Source organism: Calidris pugnax, unplaced genomic scaffold (assembly GCF_001431845.1).
Source record: "Calidris pugnax isolate Ruff unplaced genomic scaffold, ASM143184v1 scaffold23, whole genome shotgun sequence".
NCBI classification, from domain to species: domain Eukaryota; kingdom Metazoa; phylum Chordata; class Aves; order Charadriiformes; family Scolopacidae; genus Calidris; species Calidris pugnax.
Window position 1 is genome coordinate 2,661,969 of NW_015090772.1, and position 27,285 is coordinate 2,689,253.

The 27,285-nt window shown below is 46.1% G+C and overlaps 1 protein-coding gene across 1 annotated transcript; it reads right to left on the reverse strand.

Annotated features, from left to right (window-relative positions):
- Positions 1-18,915: 18,915 nt before the first annotated feature.
- On the reverse strand, positions 18,916-24,610 carry EPDR1 (ependymin related 1; the record flags this gene model as incomplete). Its single annotated transcript, XM_014942357.1, has 2 exons — positions 18,916-21,271; positions 24,400-24,610. Coding segments are annotated over 2 exons (402 nt in total), but the record flags the coding sequence as incomplete, so codon positions are not given.
- Positions 24,611-27,285: the final 2,675 nt, after the last annotated feature.

The window sequence follows — 27,285 nt, forward strand, 5'->3', positions numbered from 1 at the left end:
ACAGTGAGTGGCCACCCCTGCGCGGTCCAGCGTGTGCTCATTAGGGGATGCTGAGCCCCCAGCAGCTCTCCTGCCAGAACGTTCATTAATTACAAGAACGGGAGTGCTGCCTTGTGCGCTTGTGCCAGCATGTGGCTTCCAGGTCTTTGATGGCGTGTGTTTATGCATCCGAGGACGCCCCTGGCGTCTGCTGCGCCGTGCCAGGGTGACAAGGCAATGACAGTCAACTCCACGGTGCGCTCGTCCACCGCTTACGCCAGAACATCCTGCTTTCATCATGCTAGGAAGGGGCCAATGTCACTGCTTAGCATTATGAGGTCACTTCACTGGTGTCATATCACATAGAATCGTAGAATCATTAGGTTGGAAAAGAAGCTTGGGATCATCAAGTCCAGCCATCTACTCTACTCTACAAAGTTCTCCCCTACACCATATCCCCCAACACCACATCTAAACGACACTTAAACACATCCAGGGATGGTGACTCAGCCACCTCCCTGGGCAGCCTATTCCAATGCCTTACTACTCTTTCTGTGAAAAACTCTTTCCTAATGTTCAGTTTAAACCTACCCTGTTGCAGCTTGAAGCCATTCCCTCTTGTTCTATCACAAATTACCTGGGAGAAGAGACCAGCACCAACCTCTCTACAATGCTCTTTCAAGTAGTTGTAGAGTGATGAGGTCTCCCCTCAGGCTCCTCTTCCTCAAACTAAACAGTCCCAGCTCCTTCAATTGCTCTTCATATTATTTATTCATGTCCCCTGGTGTAGTTGCACGGACAGACCAGCAAGGTTGAGGAGATTCATATTGTGTCTCAAAGACAGTTGGCCAATGGTGCCACTGCTGAGGTCGGTGACAACGGAGATAGAACATGGCAGGTTGCATCATGGGGAACTATCTTGGAGCTCTCTTGGAGCTGTCTTGGAGCTCCCCAGCTTCCCCAGCCCAGAAGAGGTCTTTGCCTGGGTTTCACAGGCAGGAAATGGTAAGTAAGAGTCAGCAGCTTGCTTGGCGCCAGCCAGTGGAGCTCCCCTGGATGCCGTGGACTGACACCGGTTTGCGCTGCGCGAGGATCTGGCGCACTGTCTTTTGGGCCTCCTGATTGCTCTGAGTCATCCACGTTCCAACTGAAAAATAAACCCATTTTAAGGCGGTTTAAAAATGTAAAGTTAGTGCTTAGTTTCTCGTCTGCTAACACCAAACCCAGCCAAGGCAGCTATCGGTAATTTTAGAACGTCTCGAGAAGATTTACAGGTCTCATGAAAACACTCTTTTCCATCTCCCTGGTGATTTAGCCTTCCAATTGCATTTTAACTTCAGCCCATCTTTAGATCCTGTGGAAACAACGCTAAAGCTAAACATTGAACGAGAATGAGCTCACACCATCTGCAAAGACTTCTCTCCTGGAGATGCCGTGCTTAACTTAGGAAGACCCCTACCAGGGCAGCAGAAGTTCAAATGAAAAGCTTTCTTTGTATGTATTTTAAAATGTATTATTTTAAGGGTGTATACAGTGATACAGAGCCTCACACTCACTGATATCCTTGCCAGGATTTGCTGCAAAGAAACATCAAAATAGAAACGAGTTTCATGTGCAGATGTCAACTTTTTTTTTTTAATGTTAGACCGAAACAAAGCTTTATAGGAAGAGGAAAATAGAGGCATAAAGTTGGAAAAAACTTAATGAGCATAGCAGTGGTGGAAACTTCCAAACATGGTGTTATAACCATTGCATGTAAGATGAACAGTCTCCTTAACAATATTTCCTATGAAAATAACCACAGTAATCAGTGCTTTCAGACTTGGCAATCACACATGCTATCACGTACTGTACATATATGTATAACATGCATCTGTAATATAATACGCTGTTTAGAGCAAGGGGTGAGGTTGTTCTCAAATGCCATCTGAAAAGGGATCAAACATTTTAGTACCGTACAAAGAATGTTCACAATACCCTCGTTAATGTTTTACAATACTCAAAAAATGGAAGCAGCGGGATGGAGTAACTGGAAAAACAAGGTGGTATGAGACAGCCTGGAGCAGAGGCCAGCCATAAGGTGAGCAGAGAAGGAAGGACTTTTGACAGGAAAATACAAGCTAAAGCTTCAATGGATGGCAGCTGAGCTCTGCAACTTCTGCAGATAACTTGAAACAAAATACTAGGAACTGCAGAGCCAACATGCCTGTGCTCTTTCGAGAACTGCATAAATTTAAGATACCAGTTTTTTGTCTTAGAGTTTTCCAGTCTTCCAGAAAGATATTCCACAAGGAAAAACCAGAAACTGCAATGAACAATGAATAAATAAGGAGCCCAGATCATTGCTATGTTGGACCTGGAACCAAAGATAGACTCTTTCATGATGCTCCTTCATGACCATCTGCAGATTACAGAGCCCTTGAGACTCCTGCTATTGTCCATTGCATTGTGAAGCTTGGACCGTCTGCTGGGATGTCTGCTTTCCTGTCATACTTGCCAGGATCTGAAGCTGAATACTTTATTTCTGTTATCATTACCCACGTAATGGGTGAGACTAACTTCTCATTGCCAGCGAAATAAGAAAATGAACTCCCTGGATTCATCTTCTAAGACCTGTCTGGTGTAAGGAAGATTGGAAAGTCCAACCATCTTGTCCTTGGTGCCATACTCGCATAAACCCATGGAGAGTTTAGGCTTTTTGTTTTCTAAAGAAGATAATCCAGTAGTCCAAGTGCTCTTCACAGGAGGCTATATTACAAGTATATAAGCATTACAACCAATAAACAAGAGCTATATTCTTGAAGGCATTCTCAGACTCCTTTTGTAGCCCAGTTAGCTACTCCAGCTGGCGTGGTGATGGAACCAGGTACTTTTATGCCCTGCTGTCTGGAAGCTATCCAGCGTTATTCCAAATTACAAGAACGGCATGAGGGAAGATCCATGAAACTACAGACCTGTTAGCCTAACCTCAGCACCTGGAAAAATTGTGGAGAACATCATACTGGGTGCTATCAAAAGGCATTTAAAGGACAATGTAATCATCAGGCACAGTCAACATGGGTTCAGAAAGGTACTCATGTTAAACTGACTTAATAACTTTCTACGATAAGGTCACACACCTACTGGATGAAGGGTAGGTGGCGGATGTTTTTCTGAATTTTAGTAAGGCTTTTCATATTGTCCCTCTGGAGAAGTTGTCCAGCAAAGAGGTACAGGGTACATTGGGTGAAGAACTGGCTGGATGGAAGGTCTGGCAGGGTTGTAGGGAATGGAGCTACCTGTGGCTGGTGACCAGTCACCTGTGGGTGTTCCTCAGCAATCAGTTCTGGGGCCAGTTCTGTTCAGTACATTTATCAATTATTTGGATGCAGGAGTTAAATGTACCATTGGTAGGTTTGCTGATGACACCAAACTGAGAGGTGCTGTCATCTTTCCCAAGGGACAAGAGGCCTTCTTAAGGGATCTAGATATATTTGAGCATTAGGCAATCATCAACGGGATGAAACTGAACAAGAAGAAATGACAGATTCTGCACCTGGGATAGAATAATGCTGGGTAAAGTCTGAATTGGGAGAGGAGTGGTTGGAGAGGAGCCCTGCAGAAAGGGGTCTGGGGGTGCTGGTGGACAGGAGGCTCCACAGGAGTCAGCAGTGTGCCCTGGCAGCCAAGAGGACAAACCACGTCCTGAGGTGCATCAAGCAGAGCATCAGCAGCCGGTCAGAAGAGGTGATGATGGTGCTGTGGTCAGCGTTGGTGCAGCCTCCCCTGGAGTGCAGTTCTGGGCCCCAGGATTTAAGAAGGATGTGAATATCCTGGAATGTGTCCAGAGGAGGGCCCCAAAGGTGGGGAAGGGGCTGGAAGACATGTCCTCTGAGGAGCTGCTGAGGAGCCAGGGTTTGTGTAGTGTGGAGAGAAGGAGGCTGAGGGGTGACCTCATTGCTGTCTCCAGCTTCCTGAGGAGGAGGAGTGGAGAGGGAGGTGCTCCTTGGTACCCAGTGCCAGGACACATGGGAATGGCTCAAAGCTGTGTCTGCCAGGGGAGCTTCTGACTTGGCATGAAAAGACATCATCTTTGAGAGGTGGCCAATGCCTCATTGCTGTTGATGTTTAAGTGATATTTATTTGGACAATGCCCTTAATACCATGCTTTAACTTTTGGTCAGGCCTGAAGTGGTGAGACAGTTGGACTAGATGATAGTTGTAGGTCCCATCCAGCTGAGGTTATTCTATTCTATTCTATTCTATTCTATTCTATTCTATTCTATTCTATTCTATTCTATTCTATTCTAATTTCATTCTCCTGCGCTTGTGATGAGTCAAATACAATGAGACTGATATTTGCCTGAAATGCCAGGGGGGTTTCAGCTCCAAAAACACTTTCAAGGACACCAATCACAAAGGATACAAGCATAAACAGTGGAAGTTCTCTTTCTGACTGCTTCAGAGCTGATGCCCACAGGCATTAATACAATGTGCAAGTGTAGGCAGGGGCAGGCTGATGTAATCCTCAGTTTAGCTTGAAAAAGCATCACCTGAAGTCTGGCAAAGGAAATTCAGAGAGCTACAGAAAGTCTCAAATGCACTACATCTTGTGGAGAGACATGTGCTATTGAGACTCCATTGGGAATACTGATTTTTGGTTCACTCAAATCTTTTGTGACAAGGAGTTAATGGCACAGTTAGTATCCAGCATAGTTGATATGAACTCCACCTCTCCAGGCAAGTTTTCCCATAAAGTTTCTTGCAATATCATGAATTACGGGCAGTTTATCTTCCTGGTGAATGTCCTTCACCAGGGCACTGCAGAGAATGAACATGCCGGTCTATAAACATCATTCCTTCCTAGGACATACATTATTTTGACCACATATCCTTCCTGAAGCCTGCCTTATAGAATAACCCAAACAATGGTTCTGCCTGGAGCCGAAAGAAGGGGTGCCAGCTGAAGCCAGCCTCCGTCAAATCAGAGGCAGATACTGGGTCAACCCACAGATGATAAAACAATCCTGAAAATATGTGACTGATAGCAAAAAACAAAAATTAACTATAAAATTTTAACCTTTGCCAGAAATAGGAAAGTAAATAACTGATGCTCAAAGGCGGCTCTCTATAGAGCAAACTCTAAAGACTTTGTGATTTTTCTCTCTTTTTTTTGGTGATTAATTTTTTTTCACATAAATTTGCATTTTGGCATTAAAAGAAAAGCAACCCCCAAACATTCTTACATCTAGTTTATAATTATTTTTTCTCTTGTTACTAAATTATTTTTTTACTTTTAGCCTTTGAGAAGAAAGGATATAACTAATATCCTGTATCACTTAGGATGCAAAAACTCTAATAATGTGGCAGCATGAACACAGACCAAGCAGTCACTGTTTCCTGAAGAGCGAGAATGAGGATCAGTACAAGGGAGGTAATTTAGCAGGCAATATATCATTGCTTCTGTGGAAGGAAGGCTTAGAATAGAGTATAGAATAGACTATTTCAGTTGGAAGGGACCTACAACGATCATCTAGTCCAAATCCCCGACCAATTCAAGACTGATCAAGTTAAAGCATGGCATTAAGGGCATTGTCCAAATGTGTCTTCAACACTGACAGGCTTGGGGCATCCACAGCCTACCTCTCCAGGAAGCCTGTTTCAGGGTTTGACCACCTTCTTGGTAAAGAAACGCTTCCTCTGCCAAGTCTGAACCTGTGGGTATGTCCCCAGACTCCCAAAACCTTTGGTAGATAATTGAGAGCTACCATAACATCTGCCATCTCCTTCAGTACTCCGGGATGAATCCCATCAGGTCCTATGGATTAATGAACACTCCACTGATACAGGTCATCCCTTGGAATTTCGTTGTCCACAATGAAAAGTGACAGAAAGTCACTTTTTCTACACTCACGGTCCTCCAACTCAGGGCACCAGGCAGCACAAAGTCTATCAGCATTATTAAAGACTGAGGAAAAAAAACATTGAGTGCCTCCACTTTTTCTTCATCCCTATTTGTCATGTGACCATCTTGAACAAATATCTTAGAGGGTGATGGATAGAAGACACCCACAACAATATCTGCTTTGTCTTTCATCCCCCTAATTCTCTCCCAGAGGCTCTCAACCACAAAGCAGGTTTCTCCAGAAAGGTTTTCAATGAAAATTTTGAGAGCCATTTTGGTCACTGATCAGCAGTCCTCAGACTGGAAATTCATTTTCATCTCCATTTCACTTTTAAAGGTCAAAAATTAGGGGTTTTGACTTGACCCTGCAAATGCAGAAAGACAGAGTCCCCCAGAAATTCAGCATGGCCCATGGGCCACGCTTCAGCAGCCTCAGCTCTTAGGTCTTTAAGTAGAAATGCTGCCCATCATGGGGACTTGGAGAGTTTGGGATTCCCCACCTCTTTACCATGTGCACCTGATGGTGACAAAAAATGCATCTCCAACACAGATTTCTGTTACCGCCATCTACAAAGACTCATGCATCTTGATGGAAAGGTATGGGATGCTTTCTGGGTGCCCTCAACCTGCTGCAGGTGTTCGGGCAGGGAGAGAAGGTAGCCCCAGACCCGAATTTTAAAGGCTGCAACTGGAGTGCAGCACTTTGGTGTACATCAGGGCACTCAGCCAGCTTCATCACTGGACAAGATTTGCTCAGGAGCTGAATATGCATTCCCCCAAAAAAAGCTAAGTTCAAAGATGGCCAAACACCATTGTTTGGATCATGACGCTTTTGCTTCCCAGGAAGGAGTCTCCTTAGCACTCCCAGTATTTCAGCTCAGTCAGGAGGGGAGCTGATGACTTCCACTTCTTTCCTGAACACTTGCAGCTCTAGAGTTCCCAATCTTCCTGTTAAGCCTGGTTTAATGTGTCATTCCAGAGAATCTGCTCCCTCCCTGGCCCCAGGACTGAACTCTTCTTTCCTCTCTCGTTAGTCTCTTGGTGCACACTTCCTTCTCTGCAGTTGTGCTCTGGGGAAGCTCTGTGAGGGAAAACAGCCCTTCCTGCCCCCTCCCAAAGATTAGGAACCTCAGGTGTGCCCATTGCTTGCTTTCTATGACTTTGGCCTCCCCACAGCCTCCTTAAAACAGTCCCATCACAAGAAATTCTGGTGTTAGTAAAGGAACCCTTCTGTTGCAGAGCATTGCTCTCCCTGAGAGGTTTGCATGGAGCTTGTATGGGGGGTGCACACACAGAGCACAACTGGAGCATGGACTTTCCCTGAAGGTACAGTCCTCATTTGGGACTAGGTGAGTTTGTGAGGAATGCCCAAGTGTCCATCCTCTCTCCTGCATGCTGGGATACTCATGAGAAAGACAAGATCCTAAATGCTTCTCTTGGGCTTTCCCTTGCCTTCTCCCCTGTCTTTCCACTCAAGCTGTAGACCTGAGTCCCAAATCCCATGATCCACAGGTCAGGAGCTCAGGAGTGTCCAGTGCAAAATCACCCATTTCCAACCTTCATCCCTTTCCCGTGTGTCTCCTTAGAGCAGCCCTGACAGCAGTCACCGAGATCCACCAGGACTCACCGCCCAGCAAATAGCACTAGGCCTTGGGAGACATAATCCCATCCAGGCCAGTCGTGGATTTTCCACAGCAGCTCTACAGGAATGCCCCACACCTGCCAGCATTTAAGAGGCATTCAGACAATACCCTTAATACCATAATGTAACCTTAGGATGACGGGGGTGCACACACAGAGCACAACTGGAGCATGGACTTTCCCTGAAGGTACAGTCCTCATTTGGGACTAGGTGAGTTTGTGAGGAATGCCCAAGTGTCCATCCTCTCTCCTGCATGCTGGGATACTCATGAGAAAGACAAGATCCTAAATGCTTCTCTTGGGCTTTCCCTTGCCTTCTCCCCTGTCTTTCCACTCAAGCTGTAGACCTGAGTCCCAAATCCCATGATCCACAGGTCAGGAGCTCAGGAGTGTCCAGTGCAAAATCACCCATTTCCAACCTTCATCCCTTTCCCGTGTGTCTCCTTAGAGCAGCCCTGACAGCAGTCACCGAGATCCACCAGGTCTCACTGCCCAGCAAATAGCACTAGACCTTGGGAGATATAATCCCAATAATCCCATTGAGGCCAGTCATGGATTTTCCACAGCAGCTCTACAGGAATGCCCCACACCTGCCAGCATTTAAGAGGCATTCAGACAATACCCTTAATACCATAATGTAACCTTAGGATGATGACCTCGATGATGACCTCAATGATGACAAAGAAGAGAATCACCAAACCAGAGAATTGAAGGGCTTGGAAGGGCCCTTCAGAGATGATCTAGCCCAAATCCTTGCCAAAGCAGATTGACCCAGAGCAGGCTGTAGAGGAATGCATCCGGGTGGGTTGGTGGTGTGTGGTCCCGTGGGGTATTTTCAAAAGTAGAACCTGTAGCAATGAGAGGCCTTCCAAACCTTGCCCCACTGCTGTCAGGCCTGAGAAGTGCTCTTGTGCCTGCCCTGTGCTTGTGTTGGGCACGGGGAGAGCTGAAAGGTGGCAGCTCCTGATGGTGCCCCAAGCCTGGAGCCCTGCCCAGCAGCGGCTGTTTTGCCCAAGCAAGAAGCCCTGGGGCCATGGAGCCAAGGGAAGAGCAGAGCTGGCTCCTGCTCCCACCTTGCAATGGAGAAAAGAGCTGGAGAAAGCCAGGGCAGGAGGGGAGTCTTGGAGGTGCCAGAGCAGCAGGGAAGGACCGAGTCCAAAGGACCCCGAGGAGCCCTGACAAGGGACTGCACTCAAGGCTATGGAGGACAAGAAGCAACCCCAGGGGCCACCCTTGGTGCCTGGCTGGGCATCTGGCAAGCTTCCTCCCAGATATGGGGCACCTCCGTGGAGCAGGAGCAGCTGGTGGCCAAAATGGACGGAAGGGGCCGTGCTCGATGCTGCAGAGGAAGGCAAACAACCCCCGGGGAGCAGTGCCAATGTGCCCCGGGGGAAAATTCCTTCCTGACCCCAGAGCTGGCGATCGGCTGTTCCCTGAGCATGTGAGCAAGACCTGCCTCCTTGTCCCACACACAGGCTGCTCCTGCCTCCCAGGAGATGCCCCAGCCCTCTTCTTCCTCAGCCTGGAGCCATCTCAGAGCCACACAGAATGGCCATCTCAGAATGGCCACACACCCCTGGCTTGTAATTGCCCTTTGGGGTAGGAATTGTTCCTGTGCCTGGCAGGGCACCCGTGGGTGCTCTGAAACACTGGGACCCCTGTCACCTTCTCTACATCCCACTTGTTAAGGCTCCTACCCCATGGTCTAGAGGAGATGAAGCTGTTGAGCTCTGCAGGTCTCCTCAAGAAGGCATTGCCTTGGTCTTACCACTGCTGCCCAGCTGAAAGGCCTGGTAGCCTCAGGCACCTCCAGGGGTTGCTGTTTCTTCTCTCCTGAGGGTCTTCCCAAAGGCTGAAGCAGGATTTCCATCCATGAGATGGTCTTTGAAGATGGCCCTGCCAGGAGCTGGCCTTGGAGCAGAGAAACTCCATCTGCCTGGTCCTGCCTGTGACCTTCCTCCCTCAGCCTGTGCAAATAATTCCAGTGGCTCCTCCAGGACTTGCTCTGAGATGTCTTCAGGCTGCCCCCAGGCCAGCTCTGGCAGCGGTAGGTGGGAGGATGTCCCTTTTATCCTGCCCTGGGCTATTGTGATGTCTGCGTTGCCGGGTGGTGGCATTATGACCTGGGGGTGACAGGGCACCCCATGGGCAGCCCTGGCAACCGCCGCTGCCCCCAGCATCGTTTGGAGAAAGTCCTTTGGGGTGGTGGCCCCAAGGCAGTCCCTGTGCCCAGGAGGCCCTGGGATCTGTCCCTGCCCTTAGTGTAGGTCGTCCATACCCTTAATCAGCTTCTTCATCCCAGGCGGAATTTATTCTTCTTGAACCTGATTAATGAGCAATGTCCCTAGTGGTTCAGGTGAGTTCTCAGCAAGAGCGTTTGCCAACCCTGATGTTTCCAAACTGTAGCAGAAACTCATGGTGCTCCACCTGATGTTGTGTTACCTATTCCTACCCTGCAGTTCTTCACCAAGGGTTTATTGATGCAGGGTGTTGATGCCTCTTCTGAGTTTCAGCTGGCAGGGAGTATGGGGCCATAGAAATATTCCATGAGACAGAGCTTTGTCTGGTTCATGGGTGCCGTGAAATCCAGAGTATGATGTGCATCATGAGTGTATCCTTTGGAGAAGGCAGGAAGCCTCCACATCTGCAGCAATGGTTTTCTGCAACCTGAATTCAAAAGACTTGACCATGAACTTCCCTGACTCATACATTTGATGATACCCATCATCAAATGTAGGGGTCTTTCACTCCTCCGTAGCCTGCTGGAGTCAGCTCCTGGCAGCCCCAACCCGCAGGTCCAGCCCTCCACTGGCCATCTGGGCAAGGGACGGGCTGTGTGTGTGGGCTCTGAACATGAAGCTGGTGGTGTCGGTCTCGCCCCTTTCAAGCTAGAGATGTGTCTCCTCAGGAAGAAAGTGTCCCCAGCTGCCATGAGCTGAGTTTCCATTTTGGCAGTTAGGCTGGAGAAAGCACCAAAGCAGCCCAGAGATGGGGGAGATGCTGCAGGAGCTGAAGCACTGGTGTGTCCATGGGATGCAGTCAGTGGCATTGTCATCTGTGGGGACACACATGGCTCTCCAGGAGGGTGAACAAAGGCTGATGGAGATTTTTTAAATTAATTGTGTGGGCATTTAGTGAAGAGGACGTTTGTTGCTGGTAACGCTGGGATGGGTGAGGAGCTCTCTGTCCGACACTGAAAGGCAAGTGTTTCTCTTTAAGGAGTCCCTACGCACCTGTAAGAGAGCTGCAAAGCAGAATTGAAGATTTTGTTCGTACACGCCTACCCTAAAACCACCAGAGAATGTCCCTGTGATGAGATTACTGATGAATTTATCCAGGTACAAAGGAATGTCTGGTTTTAGTTGTTGGTTTGTTGGTGGTTTTAATGAATGAAAGAAACTATGGAAAACTGTCTTCCAGCACACACTTGGCCATTAATCAGTTTGCAGAACTGGTGCAGTGAGTGTGGAAAGCTGCCAGGCTGCTTCAAGGATCTCAACACCTTGGTGCCAGCCCCGTGGGATGAGACAGACCCTCCTGTGTGTCCAGAGGAGGATCTGATGGGTCAGGAGGCAGAGCGAGGCCAGAGAAGAGTTCCCTTGCCATGAGTGTCCCCTGTCCCGAGGGCTTCGAGGCAAAAAGCCAGTCTGTGGGTACCAAGGATTGCAGTCTACATGGAATTTCTAAGCTAAAACTGATATTTTGAGTTACGCTTGAAAACAAACTGGCAGCCGGTGCGTTTTAAGCCCGTGCTTTCTTCTTTGCAAAGGGCCCTACGAGGCAAATGATTGCTGAACTAGCACATCCTGAAATAATTAGCTCTAGCTGCACTAATTGCACTCCCATACTGTGCTGTATGCAGCAACGATCCAGAGTGGAAGTAACATAATCCGAGATAATGGCACTGACTGCCACATCAGAAAAAAAAAACCCTGCAGAAATTCATGTCTTTTAGCCAATGCGGATGGAAATATTTTCTGGAAGGGCAGGTGTTACTTGGCTTTTTTCTTTCTTTAACAATTTCTTGGCTTTTCTTTTCCTTTTTAACACTGGCCATTGGTGGCCAGACGTTGTGTTTGTGCCTCATCCCAAGTGTTTTCCTATGAACTGCGGGGACAGAGCCCGGCACGGCTGTGCGAGGGGGCTCAGTCCAGAGCGAGAGCTGCTCTGCTCACACCCTGGGCTTCAGGTGGCCCCAAGTTCATCGTAGCACTGGAGACACCTGACCAAACACATGCCCTCTATGTCTTCCTCCTCTGAAGCCCTCGGACAGCCCTGTTTCAGACAGCTGCTGTTGAAATAGAGGAGGAAGCTTTACAGATGTATTGTGCTTGGCCGCCCTTGCCTGGTGCTTTTGGCTGGCTGGGACACAACTGGCCATGTCGGCAATATCCACCGTTTCCTTCTGCTCTTAAAAAAGATCCTCCAGAGGGGGAGGTGTCATTAGTGAACAGCACGTTGGACGCCCTTGCCATGAGTGTCCCCTGTCCCGAGGGCTTCGAGGCAAAAAGCCAGTCTGTGGGTACCAAGGATTGCAGTCTACATGGAATTTCTAAGCTAAAACTGATATTTTGAGTTACGCTTGAAAACAAACTGGCAGCCGGTGCGTTTTAAGCCCGTGCTTTCTTCTTTGCAAAGGGCCCTACGAGGCAAATGATTGCTGAACTAGCACATCCTGAAATAATTAGCTCTAGCTGCACTAATTGCACTCCCATACTGTGCTGTATGCAGCAACGATCCAGAGTGGAAGTAACATAATCCGAGATAATGGCACTGACTGCCACATCAGAAAAAAAAAACCCTGCAGAAATTCATGTCTTTTAGCCAATGCGGATGGAAATATTTTTTGGAAGGGCAGGTGTTACTTGGCTTTTTTCTTTCTTTAACAATTTCTTGGCTTTTCTTTTCCTTTTTAACACTGGCCATTGGTGGCCAGACGTTGTGTTTGTGCCTCATCCCAAGTGTTTTCCTATGAACTGCGGGGACAGAGCCCGGCACGGCTGTGCGAGGGGGCTCAGTCCAGAGCGAGAGCTGCTCTGCTCACACCCTGGGCTTCAGGTGGCCCCAAGTTCATCGTAGCACTGGAGACACCTGACCAAACACATGCCCTCTATGTCTTCCTCCTCTGAAGCCCTCGGACAGCCCTGTTTCAGACAGCTGCTGTTGAAATAGAGGAGGAAGCTTTACAGATGTATTGTGCTTGGCCGCCCTTGCCTGGTGCTTTTGGCTGGCTGGGACACAACTGGCCATGTCGGCAATATCCACCGTTTCCTTCTGCTCTTAAAAAAGATCCTCCAGAGGGGGAGGTGTCATTAGTGAACAGCACGTTGGACGTGGTGCGAGCGCTGCGCTAATTGACAGTCAATATTAGCCCCAGCCTTGGCTTCCTGAGGCTTGGTTTTCACACTCAGCCCTTTCCCAAGCCCAGCTCGGGTGGCTCGTGTGATGGGAAAGGCAGCAGGTGCACGGGATCGTGTCCTGCCTTTGCTTCGTCCTGGGCTTCTCCCTCTGATGAGTTCTCCTAAGGCTTCCCGTGGGGGCCATCTGTCCTTTTCATCCACATCTGTAAGAGTGAGACCGTTGGAACAAATAATCCTAAGGGCAATATCATTCTGGCAGCCTGAGCGAGCACCAGGTGGAAATTAAATGGAAGGGAGTTCGGCGCTTTCGGTGTCCAAATTCAGCAGCTCAGTTAAGAAAACTTTTCTTGGAAAGGCAAGAACAGGGTCACAAGCTCTGACTGTTGATTTCCACTGGCTGGAGATGATTTCGTGCTCAGTCTGTCCGCTTCAGCGGGAGGTGCAAATGTTTGGTACTGCCTTGGAGTGAGCCTGAAAGGTCAAATCCACCCAAAGGTTCCTTCCCAAGGAGGAGCTGGAGCCCACCCAAAGCCTCCTTCCCTCCATGGGGCACCCAAAAACCCTGTGGTGGTCCCCGTGGGGCCATCGGGCACTGAGTGAACAGTGTCCCCACGACCAAACCCCAGAGGTTCTCCATCAGGCTGGTGAGGTCTTTCAGGGACTTGTGTTGCCTGAGAAGAAATGCTGGTGTTTAGGAACCTTTAAATTTGGATTTGGTCCCCCATGTCTTTCGATGAACCCGTGACACAGACTGAGAGGGGGCAGGCAAAGATGGTTCTCTGTTGTCCTCCTTTCACTTGTCTTTTTTCCCCTTTCTTATCTTTGAGCCGTGGTTGACTCGTTTCTGGGCTACCACTCGCTTGGGACGCTTTCATTTTGCCTCATCTCACTTCTTTTTTCACCTTGCTTTTTCTTTGCTGTTTTTCTCCTGTTCTCACCTACGTGGAACATGAGCCTTGTAGATTCCTCAATGGCATTTCCAGTCCAGGGTGTCCCATCAGGCCATAAACAGGGGATAATGACATCAGTTTGGGTCAGCTTTCTCCCCTGAGAAGCGACACTGCCTGTTGCTCACAGCCTGCTCAGTGTTCAAGCGAGCACATTAGATGAAAAAAACCCCAGGATAGACCCAGCACCATTTTCCTTTGGAAATCTGCAGAGTGCCAAGCACACAGACAGGGAAAGGAACCCCATCCCTTTGACAGGGCAAGGTTTGTAGGAAGAGCCAATATCTTTCATTAGCTCGGTTGGTAGGGTTGGAATAAGTAGCAGACTTTAGGCAAGAAGCCCTCTTCAAGCCCACATCAGAAGCAGCATCTTTCAAAGATAAATGCCCGTTGAGAGTACTTCTTCAGAGTTCAGTCCTGAGGCAGTACTTACTTTAAAGTAGAAATTCTAAGGCTGAAAAACTTTATCTTAACACTACAGATTTCTTTATCGATACAGCTTTTGTTTCACTACAAGTCTTTGGAAAGTCAACATTTTCCACCAATAATTAAGTTTTACATCCTTTCTGTAGAAGCGTGTTGGGAGAAAACATGTTTTTCTGTCCCTCTGTGAAGCAGCTGCTCAAGAGTAAGACATGGTCATGCATACACTATCTAGTAATTACTTTAATAAAATGAATGCAGTGCAGGCTGCCCAGCATAGCTCCCGATTTTCCTTTAGAGACATATCAGGTATTTCTCGGAGTGAAGTTCCTACAGCCTCTCCAGAGCCCCTTCCCTGGATTTTTTAACTCTGTCAAGCTACTTGGTAGTCACTTGGGCCACCAGTAACAAGATCTCTGCTGTCACTCATGATTCCTTTGAGTATTTCCAGCCCCTGTGTTACTACCAGTGCCAGGTGGTGCCAGCACCAAGCACGTCTATTGCTGTGCAAGCCACTGGGGATGAGATATTGCAGCAATGAACAAGGGCTGCTACCTGGCAGCAAGAGAGGGTGTCGCGGACGGAGTGATTAACTTCACTAGTTAGAGTGAAGCAGAGAAAGATTTATTAAGGTGAAACAGTGATTTAACAAAACCAGTAGTAAGTGCGATAAAACCAGTGGTAAATGCGATAGTGTTTTACGAGATTCGATGTCAGGGTACACTCTATTATTACTGCACAGAGGACAAGGTCAGAGACGCTGTCAGGGAGACCCTCCCGTTGAGTCACGAGGTTCAGAAAGGACCCCCTTGCTTTCTAAACTCCTCAGCCCGCTGCCATACAGGAGAGCTCAAAGGGGCTCTTGGGCTGTCCACTATTTATACAGTAAGATAATTGACCTATAGTCATATTTTCATGGCAACAAAATGTCTAGGTCCCCACTCCAGACAGTATTTTGACTCTGCTGCCAGCCATCCCCCAGAGACCGGGTGCAAGTTCTCACAGCTGCTGTTGTGATGGCCGTGGTGGCCAAGGCCGGGCAGGAGCCGAGGTGTGTGGGGGGGCAAACCAGGGAGAGCACACCACCACAGAGGGGTAAAAAAGCTCAGTGTCACTGTGACAAATTGCCCCACCAAATTAAAAGGAGGAGCTCTGATACGAAGAAGAAAGCTGAAGCAGCCACATCAAAATTAAATTTTGAAAGGGCTTGGCTTTGGGAAGAGAGGAAGGGCTTTTCCCACACCTTTGCAAGCCCCACAGGAAAGTGAAGACCCCTCAGACCTGTGCGTGGTGACAGTGAGGGCCCTGCTAGACTCTTTTTTGCCCTGGGGGTTGGAGGATGGAGAGGAGACAGTGGGAACAGGTTGAGGAGCACTGGCCGCTCCCGAGGACCTGTCACTGGATGGAGGTGGGTGATGTGGACACAACCTCCTGCCAGCCAGGCTGGGATGGTGGGAGCTTTCTCCACAGAAAGCAAAACTAGAGTCCCTGGCCTGGCCTGAAGGATAATTTTAGTGCAGAGGGTGAAACCTGACCTTCTCCTTCAGCGTGGCACGGGCTGTGACAGCAGAGCTGCTGCTGCTGTTTCAGGAACGTCAAAGCTGTTTATCGGTGCTGGGCAAGCAGGGGAAAAATTCGGGGGGGGAAGCAGGAGGAGCCCAGCAGGCTCTCCTTTTCTCTCCTTTCCTTTCTTCTCCTTTCCTCGTGCTCGTGAGCCCCTTAGCCTGGCACCACTGAAAGCCTGAGCTGAGCCCAATTAACGGTGACGGCCGGGCGCTGAGCCCACGAGCAGCAGCTCCACGCGCTGTGGGAGCAGGCAGGGGTGCCCAGGGTAAGCCTGCGGGTACATCACACCCAGGCATCATTTTATGGCATGTTGGAAGGCAGAGCTTCCAACGTGTGACACTGGTGCTACCCCAGCAATGCCAACGTCCCCTCAGAGGATGCTGCCCCAGAGCCATCGCCCTAAAGAAGGCAGTGGGGGGGGGGGGCAGGTGGAAAGCAGAATTCCCCTTCCCACTTTGCAGAGTGGGAAAGGAAGGAGCCTGAAGCAGGTTCCCATGGATGGGGTGGTGAGGAGAGGAATTCTTCTGTCCTCTGACGTGCTCAAGACGCAGCAAGCAGCACACACACACACACACACACCCCAAAAGGCACGTATATCCCTGTAGCCAAACATGCAGGTCAGTGGGTTTGCTCACTCATCTGGGAAATGTGCTCTGCTGGGCTCTTTGTCCTCACCTCAAACAAAACATCCTACTCCAACTGTACACGTCATTTCATTCAGCACGCAGTTTCAGGCTCTGTGAGGAAACAGCCGCGTCAAACCCCACGCATCTTGACCACTGGGCACGTTAAACCAGCATGCACTCAAAAGTAATCTTTAGGAATCGACCATGGCAGCTCATCATTCCTATCCTCTGTTTTCTGGGACTACTCGCTGGATCATAAGGTTTTCTCCCTCTCCCCTTTTCCGAGCAGTAAATGCTCAGGGAGTGTTTCAAGAGCCTTCCAAGCTCACCTCATCTGCCACTGTGCCCAAGGGCAGAAGTGACCATTCCATCTGTACGTGCCCAAGCCTGTGCTGTGCACGCAGCCTGCTGAAAAGGTAGCTGAGGGAGACCTGGGGGGTCATTACAGTCAGGGACCTCCATCCTTTTGTGGGGGTGCTATTTGGAAACATTCATTCCTCACGGCTAGGGAGCAGGCAACCAGCTGATGAGAGGCTGAGAGAGCTGGGGTTGTTCAGCCTGGAGAAGAGAAGGCTCTGGGGAGACCTCAGAGCAGCCTTCCAGTGCCTGAAGGGGGCTACAGGAGAGATGGGGAGAGCCTCTTTAACAAGGAGTGTAGAGACAGGACAAGAGGTAATGGTTTTAAATTGGAAGAGGGGAGATTTAGATGAGATATTAGGAAGAAATTCTTTGCTGTGAGGGTGGTGAGACACTGGAACAGGTTGCCCAGAGAAGCTGTGGCTGCCCCATCCCTGGAGGGGTTCAAGGCCAGGCTGGATGGGGCTTGGAGCAACCTGGTCTGGTGGGAGGTGTCCCTGCCCAGGGCAAGGGGTTGGAAATGGATGATCTTTAAGAAGTCACTTCCAACTCTAACCATTCTACAGTTCTATCAATTCATAATATGCTCTTTCTGTTGTGTGGGAACATCCTATGGCTTGTCTCCAGTGCCAGTTTGCGGCAGAGGATGCAGGAGATGCAGGAGCTGCAGGATGAGATGCAGGAGCTGCGCTGAGCCCTCTCATCAGTTGGGATTTCGGGACACTGGCAATTGTCCTGAGCCAATGCTGCTCTCATCTTTGGTCACCTGTGTGTAGTTGAGTTGTTCACGTTTGGTTATGGCTGTCACCATTCTTGTACTTGAGATAGGGCTGCTGGCAAACTTGCAGAGGTTAGGTCCAGATGAGACCCATCAAGGTATTTAGGGGCTGAACTCCCACTGAAATAAATGCAAGTGAGGGTTGTAAATGCCAGTTTGGAAGCTGACTCCACTGACATTAGGAAGTAAAGGGTGGTGGGAAAAGAGATGCTAGGAGTTAAGTGTGAGCACTGGAATGAAATGACCTCCAAGGTGGAAAACACACTGATTTTGTTAGACCGTCCCAAAATAAGAATATTCTATTGTTTAGAGATTTCTCGACTAAAATTCACTTTTACTGTGGATTACTGTATTTCTTCCTACATTCTTAATCAAAGTTGGCACGCCCTGGTAAATGGCAGCGCTTCCATGGTGTGCAACATGGCCTGAATCAGCAAAATCTGGCCCTAATACTAGAGTTAAGCAAACTGTTAAAATAGGAACTGAACCAAGTGCCCAGATCTCCTCCCCAAACTCAAACTAAACCTGTTTTGAGGTTCAGGAATGTTTGGTTAACTTCAAATAAAACAATGTTGTGTTTCTACACATCCTGCTTTCAGCGAAGCCTCCAAGCAGAAATACAAAAATATGGCAGGCAGGTCCATGTTTGCACTATTTCTGGCCCCAAGGAAACCAAGAGGCACTGGAAATCTCACAAAACCAGCTTTGTCTCTCAGACTACCCAGCTCTGAGGGACTGCCACTGTGACCTGGTAGAATACAATGTAATTCATGAACACACTAATATATTATTAATTTTTCAAACAAATTCCCCAGACCATCAGACCTATCAAAGCCCTGTATTTACTGTACCGTGGCAGCACACTATATGGCTACTTTAAGATCCTTTTATGCTCAATTCTTATTGAGCCATTGGCATTGTCTCATAAAGACAAAATGTCTCTTCAGGTGCACAATAACAACCCACAGCCAACGATAACAAAGGTAAGGAACCAGGCACACGCCTTTTGTGCTTCATACTTGGTTAGCAACTAACTTGAAACACATAATCCCAAATTTTTTGGATTGATGTCTCTTTGACAACTCTCTTTATTGAGTTTGCAGAGCGTTAAGTATGAAGACAACAGCCTTGTTTTAGAGGGACACATTTAGCCGTGTAAAACTGCCCCGTATGTCACGACAACATTTTTAAAGCACTTCTGTGCACCAGACTTTTGCACATTCACGTTTAAAGGAACGTTTAATGTTATTGCTAGAAATGGTATCACTGTCAGCAAAACATAACACAGATACCCCGGTTACTCATCTATCTGCTGTACCACAACAATGACATCCCAAACGATACAGTACCACAGTTTCATGTTTGCTAGCCAGATTTATTATATTTTCCAGATTCTAACAAGACACATATTAAGAAATGCCTGTTAATCATGGCCCTAATGAGAACAATATGCAGTTAACATTTAGGTTGTCACAAAAAGTACAGAAGGCAAGTGCAGACAAAATGCACCCTACATTCAAGGAAACCCAATCCTTCTTCCCCCTAGCGTGTTTCACTGAAATGGTGATGTCCGAGAGAAAATTTTTAATGAACTACCTGAATTTTAGCAGGTATATGCTCTCATTGGGCACAAGATAATAAGTAAAATGCCATTCTGACCACAACTGTGAAAGCAAAATATCCACTGTACCCCTTGCTCATGCACAAAAAGCTGTGAGCGTACAAAGCACTAGAAGCCTGCCCAGCATCTCTCCTCCAGAAACGGTGCAAGCTTAACAGTTTTCTGTCAGACATGGTACTATGGGCCAGGAAATTATGTATCCTATTTATGCAGGACTTTCTATCATGGTCAAATTGGATCATTTCTCTTCACTAAAAGTTGTCCTGAAAAATAAATCTGTTTCTGGGGATAGAGTCCAGCAGCCGCTGAGGAAGCGATAGAACTTGGTAACTCTGCCCAAAAACCACACCAGGCTTCCCTGTGTCGTGCTGTTTTCAGCCAGACAACTTCTAGAGCAAACTACTACCCGACACGTGTATGAGGACAAGAATCTGGTTTTAAACAGAGTTGCAAATAATAAATAAAATTCATGCCTAGACTTACAGAACAAAGCAATTCATTTCATTTGGCCAAAGTGCAAAACCCACCACCATTCCACGCTTCTGAGGGCCTGAAGGTGCATGAAGACTTGGTTTGGAATTTGTAAAGCAAAATATGTGCATTTCTGTGCTTGTTTTGGTTATTTATTTGTTTCCCATAAGGAAACTCTCGTTCCACCTGCCAGAAAATGATGCGGAGATGATAGATAAGGTTTGAAATGCTGGCTGAAGAGCACATACAGCAGGCATCAGCGGAGGGGGTGCAAAAGAAAGCAAGATGATTGTCATTTCTGCTTAGATTGCAGTGCCTTGCACTCACACCAGACAGAGACACCCAAAACCTCTCCCGTTCCTCCTCCCACCGTCCCACACCACTGTGTGGCACAGCCCTGCCTCTCTCTCTGCCCACATCGCCAGGCACTACGTAAACAATGATTTAGCCTTTACTGATTATGTATTAAGAACACCTTTTTCCTCACTTCTACCTGGCATTACAAAGGTGTTTTGATACTCTTTGAGTAAGGGAAGACTTCCGAAAAGAGTTCCCAAAGATTAAAGCCATTTAAGTGTAGGGTACCTCTTAATCTCTTTGCATAGGTTAAAACTAGTATTGCCTTGAAAAGCGGGTGCTAAAGTAAAACATGATTGAAAAACGTCTTCTCGCACCCTATTGCAACACTTCAAACTTCAGTAAATGCAATCAAATTTGGGCTAGCTTTTTGGAGGATGCCCGTCTCCCTCCTTCTCTTCTTCCACATCATTCTCTCAAGAAACAAAAAAGGATTTTTTGCACGTCAGATGATAGCATGAATAGAGCCACTCCAGTTTCTTTTCAGACGGAAAACAAAAATCAGCTCAAACATTCGCTTCCTGAAGAGCAGAAAGGAAAAATAAAACCAAAACCACAAATGAAAACAAAACCAAGAGAATGAGTTTCCATACTTTCAATGTACATTGTTTAAAATGGGGCATTTTTTGGTTAGGGATGAAGTCTTACCCAGGACACATCTCCCCTTCCCTCCAGTCCCCAGAAGTAACAGCAGCAAAATCTAGCTTTTCCTTCTTGATGTTGCCACTATTGCAGTCTGCTTATGCTTTGTCTTCTTGAAAAAAATAAACATTGAAACCTCTGCAACAGGAAAATCAGCCACAGCTTAAATAAATAGTATCTATAAATATTACCTGTGGTAAATATATAAGGCTGCAAGTGCATCACTGGACAGATTAATGTGACGAAAAAGATCTTTTCTGTTACATGTTTTACCCAGTTAAATGTTTATGTTCTCTTTCAAGCGAAAACTTAAATTTCCCAAAAGAACAACAATAAGCTTGAAAAATCAGGTTAGACGTCAGCAGCTGACTATTAATAACTCTCCTCTTGGCTAATATTTGTTTGCCCGGGGCAGCCAGTGTCCATAATCAGCATTCATCTTTCATCTTCCTCAGCTGGGCTGTCTGGCAGGTGCTGGGTGGGGTGAACACCGAAGGGTCTGCGATGCCCATCTGTAGATCAAAAAAGCGCGTGGAGGTTGTCACGCTGGAGTTCTTCGTATAGGTTTCCTGTACTGGGTAACAGTCTTTGACTGTGTAAACGCCGACCCAGGATTCCACTGTAACCAAGCAGAAATGTGGTTATTTTAGATGGCCAGAATGAATGAATGAATGAATGGATGTCTCATGCTGTCAGTCATCAAGCCATTCCTCAAGCAAAGCCTAGAGGCTGGACTGGCCCACAGTTCTGTCCATACGCATGACAACACCACAAAATGCCACAGCACTGGCATAATTTGGACACTGCAATGATCTTAAACCTGAACACGTTGGTGTCAAGCACATTTAAAATCGTAATATTGTCATGGCATCATGGAATCATAGAATTGTCCAGCTTGGAAGGGACCTTTCAGATCACCTATTCCAACCATCAACCTCACTCTGATCAAAACCATCACCAAACCATGTCTCTAAGCACTAGGTCAACCCGGCTTTTCAATACCTCCAGGGATGGGGCCTCAACCACTGCCCTGGGCAGCCCAGGCCAATGTGCAATAACCTCTTCCGTGGAAACATTTTTCCTAAACTCCAATCTGCTCCCCTGGGGCAACTTGAGGCCATTTCCTCTTGTCCCATCACCTGGGACTTGGGAAAAGAGACCGATCCCTGCCTCTCTCCACCCTCCTATGTCACCTTTCAAGTGTACCCCTACTAAAGGACTGTCACTGCTGCTTAGTCCCAGCTTTCGTTGTGTTCTGCACAAGTCTGATTTCTCTCATCTCTCATTGTCACTCACTCACTCCACCAGTAAAGCAATGAAATGCCCTGTTCTCCCTGTCAGCAGCTTGGGTAGCACAAGGAACATTTCACCTTACACTCTGTTCCTGAGATTTAAACCTGTGATTACTGAAAACCTGTGGTCCATTTCACAGTGTTGCTCCTCAACATGGCCTTTGACACTGTGGAACAATTAGTCCTCCCAGCTATGCGGGACATCTCATTCCTTCCTGTGCACAAGAAGTTCTGCATTCACCTACCCAAAGAAGCATTTGTCTTCTGTGGTGGGGACTCCTCTGCACCAGAACTGGCAGCCATTCCATTTTGGTTCCACAGCTTTTGGACCTCTAAAATCTTAACAATTGCCATTCTTAAAATTGATGATACTCACCACGTCTTTAATCCAAACAAATATGACCTTGCTTCATCTTTTCCCATCTTACTGTCTCAAGCACACAGGAACATTCCCAAATACAACGCCAGTGCCTCTGTCTCTTCTTTTAATTCATCCCTTCTATTTACCACAGAAGGTAATGGAAAATCTGTGTCATCATTATTATATGTTCATTTTCTTAATTCCTGTTTCTCTCAAATATTTCTACCAGTTCATTTATTATTCGAAGGCTACACTGAATGCTGATCTCCTCCACATATGTGATGTAGCAAATCTGTCTCTTTTTTTAACTTGAGTTTAATTTCACAATGCGCTTATCTCAGGCGTTCTCTTGCGCTCTTCCCCCTGCTATCCTCTACTTAAACCACTCATCTCTTTCTGCAGTCAGTAACATCGAGGTGGTTTCCTTTGAACACCCTTCGCTTTGAAAATCTCACTTTTAAATCTCTTTATTTATCCCATGCATCTCTCCTGTGATCCTTCTTTATCCCTTCCAGCATACACCACTTCATCCAGTTGGTTCATGCATTTCAGATCTCTCTCTTGATAATGGAAACTCATGAGGTTAAAACACAAAACTACCTACTGTGATTGTAAATCAGTTCCTCTAAGTGATGCCTATTATGGACTTTTTCCATTCCCAAGGAGCCTTATTTTCTCCCACTCGGCAGCTATCAAAAATGCTTTCTTTCTGTCCTTCCAGTATTGTGTGATAACGCTGTGCTAAATCACGTTATTGGAAATAGAAAACCTGTGACATGAAATGCACATACAGCATCTAAAAAAAAAGGGTGTCAAGCTGGGCAATATTTGAACATTCCTCTCCAAGGCATCCTAGTACATCAAAACCATTCAATGAGTTTGGGTTTGAGTATCCAGAAATGAAGGATTCTTTTCCTCAACAAGACTTTCCTCAGAATTTTGAACAGAAAAATAAGGGAAAATATAATGCTACTGAGGTAGCCTGTATCTCCACTGAAACCTTCATAATTTTAACAGAATTATAATTTCTAGAATACAAGCCAAAACTAGCTGAAAGGTGGATGGGTAGACAACTTTAAGACATTATTTGTCTGAATGGTCATACAGAAAAACGCTGCAGATACAAAATACTACAGGATAAAAATCACACATCATTAACTGAAGGTATCTGGATATTCGGTTCCATAAAAGTTCCAAAAACACTGGATCTGAAAAATAAAATTCTTGGAGCGAGTGATAATTTGTCTCTTGTAGAATACCAGAGGATATATCGACCTAGTTACAGAGGTCTAACGAGCTTATCCTTCATTTTCTACTTCATTCTTTCTACATTTTTTCAAGAAAGAAATATTTCCCCCTGGCTAAATGCTCAGGTTCATAACCAGCCTATATATTAGGTGTCTATAATCACAAGAATTGCATTAGCTGCATAAAGCCGTAAATTTCATTGAGGTTTTAAAATTATTTTTATAGTTGTCCGGGTCATCAGTAAACCATAGATGAAATTGAAGCCACTGTGCTAATAAACCACTAGGCATCCAAAACCTAACATACTGGACCTTGGAAAATTCAGCCTACTTTCTTTTATGATAACAAAACTGAGGCACGTGTTAACCACGTCCCTTGCTGCAGAACCAGGCAGTGGATGGATTCTACAACAATATTCGATGGTAGCGTGTAGACACACACCGACACCTGCTTTGTTTCTTTAGATGCCTTTTAGCAGAAATAGGGTACATGCAGGTTTGAATATGCCCTTACTTATATTGCCAAGTCTTCTCCAGATAAATTTGGGATACAGGCTGCTGGATTCAGATGCAAAATGATGCTGTTCCATGCCAAAAATCTGTATGATACAGACCAAAAAGCAATCGAGTCCCTTGGACATATTTGATCCTACTGAGATGTGAAACATTTTCTTATTAAAATGCATTGATAACAAAATGATATACTGTGCATGGGGTATATTTATTATTTCTTCCAGCAAACTTTAGAGAAATATGGAAAGCTGGACTGAAACATGAACAATTTTATTTTTCCCTGCGTAGCAGGGACAACGATTATTATGAAGATGAAACAAAAGCATGCACATACGTTTCCTGGCTGGTTTTCTGTCAGACCATTCCTGTACCATAATTTCATCTCCAGGTCCCCCGATGTAGTACTGATCTTCATAAGTTGAATTGGCAGGAATATCATACGGATCCCATGGCTCTGTCAGAGCAATCTTCGAGCAAAGTTTTGTAACTTGTTCGATCTGAAACATCACTGCTTCTTTATAGAGCAATATATACTCAAAGAATCTGAAACATTAAAAAAAAAAAAAAGACCCAGTTAATATATATAGTCTTTTTTTATACTAAGCGAGGAGCACTGATGATAAGTAAGCTTGCCTTTGACTTTTCAGCGTAAGACCATTTTCACTTGCATTAAACTTTGCCAAACTTTGAGAAAGGCTAACCAGTTGGGTCAAAATTTCCCATGCTGAAAGTTTGTCTCAGCTGACTCTTTCCAAAATAAATAAATCAGCCTGAACTGGTTCTGCCATTTCTGAGAACAACAGAACAACTTTTCTGAGAACAACTGAGAGAAAAACATGTTATTATTCCTAGTTTTGTTTTGGTTTTTAATAACTGTTTCATTAAAAAGCTCTAGTGCCTCCATGTTTTGGAGAAAGGACTTGAAATCTGGCAGGGGAGAAGTTTTTATTAAAAGTTGTCCAGATTTGGCTAAGTTATAAGCCTTTGAAAAAACCTGCTTGCATGGGCTGCATAGATTCAATTCCCCATGAAGCTGGTGGAACCTTTCTCTGTGCTGCTTAGACGTGGTATCTGCCATAGTCCTCTGTGGCAGATGTTCCTTCATGGCAACCCATGTAGCTTAGTGAGACACACTGGTAAGGGTCCCAAGTGCAGAAGTGAGAGGCTCTCCCTCCTAATGGCAAAGTTTCTTTCTGGAAGCCACCGGACTCAAGGAAGCAGTGAAGGGAGAAAGCAGAGGGGCAAAAGAGTAAGTGAGAGATAAGGAGAGGTGTGGAGGTCAATGAGTCTGAGAGGCCAGAAGCTGAGGTCAGCAAAATGGATCGTTAATAAGGATTTATAAACAATCTTCTACAGAGTATGGAGTGACCAAGCTCTGCTCTGAGGAGAGATGATGAACCTCTTCATGGATGGTGTCATCTAGTTACTAGTAATAGTAGTTGGGTCTACCACAACCACTGTGACTTTGCTCTCATACCCATAAAAAGGAGGTGGTATGGTCCCTACATTATAACTGGGGACAGAAACAGGGAGGAACTAAAATCAAAATTATCAGAAGTACCAGCTGATTTTGAAGGCACAACCAGAAACACCAGAGACCTTACTTCTCCAGCATTATCAATCAGATGATGAGTTGTTCTCAGCCCAACTCAAAGGATCCTCATGTGTGCTCTGCACCTTTTGCAAAGGGAAGCCAGGAGTCACTCTCTAAACCCCCCAAAACTGTCCACTCATTATTAGAGGTTTCCTGTGAATATCTCAAGTATTTGGCTCCAGTCCACTGCTAACGCAGTGACTACAGAAAAGGAAGGGATGGTGTTAATTCACTTGAACAGCTTCATCTTGCCTATCTGTGATAGTCTCTCTTTCCATCTGTAATTCCTTGCTTCATCCATGATGCTGCCTCCATTATCTGCCAAAAAAATGGCTTGGGTGTCCTTTGGAATGTGGTGTCTTCCACTTTACAAACTTGATGCTAACCCCTAACAGTACCTAACAATATTCATCCTGTGCCAGCAGCAAGACAATAATCTGGTGGAAAACAGAGCATAATCCATGGAACTGAAGGGAAGATACACAAAAGCAAGAGGGGACCTTCCCTGTGGTATTTCCCTACTCCTGCATATTTCGCTTCGCAGCCACCGCATTCTTTTGGGAAGGATGCAAAGTTTACATAAAATAGGGCTGACGACAAAACAATTTACAGTTTTAATTGCTGCACTATACAATTGCATCACCTCACACACCACCGAGGTGGAGGCATTTGAAGGTTGCACTATGAGAAGTCTCTAAAGCATTCTTCAAAGCATCTGAGCAACATTCCCACTGCTTCTTCAGAGGATCATTCACCCAGCATGTGTGGAAACAGAGGCAGGCTAAACGACATCAGCCAAACTGAATGATGACGAAGAACGTAAGGGAGGACGGGGAGGCTGCCACGAGTCACATTGGGGCCCACCCCTCACTCACAACCTTGCACAGCATGGGGAGGTACCCTGTCCCACCTTCCATGAGGGAGTCAGTCACCAGGAATACCTAAATTCCCCTGTCATTTTCTTAGTCAAAGGCAATGTCTCCACAGTCGTGACACGCTACTGAAGAACTCCATACATACAAACTGGTTCCTTACACACACCCAAGCCTGTAACCACTTAAGGACATATGTAACTTCTATATCACGTTCAGTCCAGAGAATATACTCACAAGAACACTAAAATACACTTATTTATGTGTTTGGAACCAGACTCTAATGACTCAACTACTGTTCAGCTGGCTGCCCAGCAGCTCCCATAAAAGCAGGCTGGGGGAATGCCTTAGAGATGAGCCTATAAATGTGTTTGAGTTATCCTCGTGATAATAAAGTCATTTTGTCAAAGAACAAAAAAGCAATATAGAAGCGAAAGACTACAAAATACTGGGAATAGAATTTAAACAATTATAGTTCCTTTTTATTTTAAATCGTTCTTTAAAACTTATTTCACACAAAAAATTTTATTCACATTTTTAACAATTTGGTCATGTTCTCTTTTTCCTTATTCGTTCCTTTATAATTTTTTTCCATGCAATAAGTATCTTTTATTCTAAAACTTCTAACCTGTGAATTGATATCATTGCATGAGGGACATGTGTCAACTTCAGTCACTCATGTGAAGCAGCAGGTCAAACTTCAATCTGACCAATGCATTTATTTAACTTCCAGCACATGGAATTGTCCAGGTTG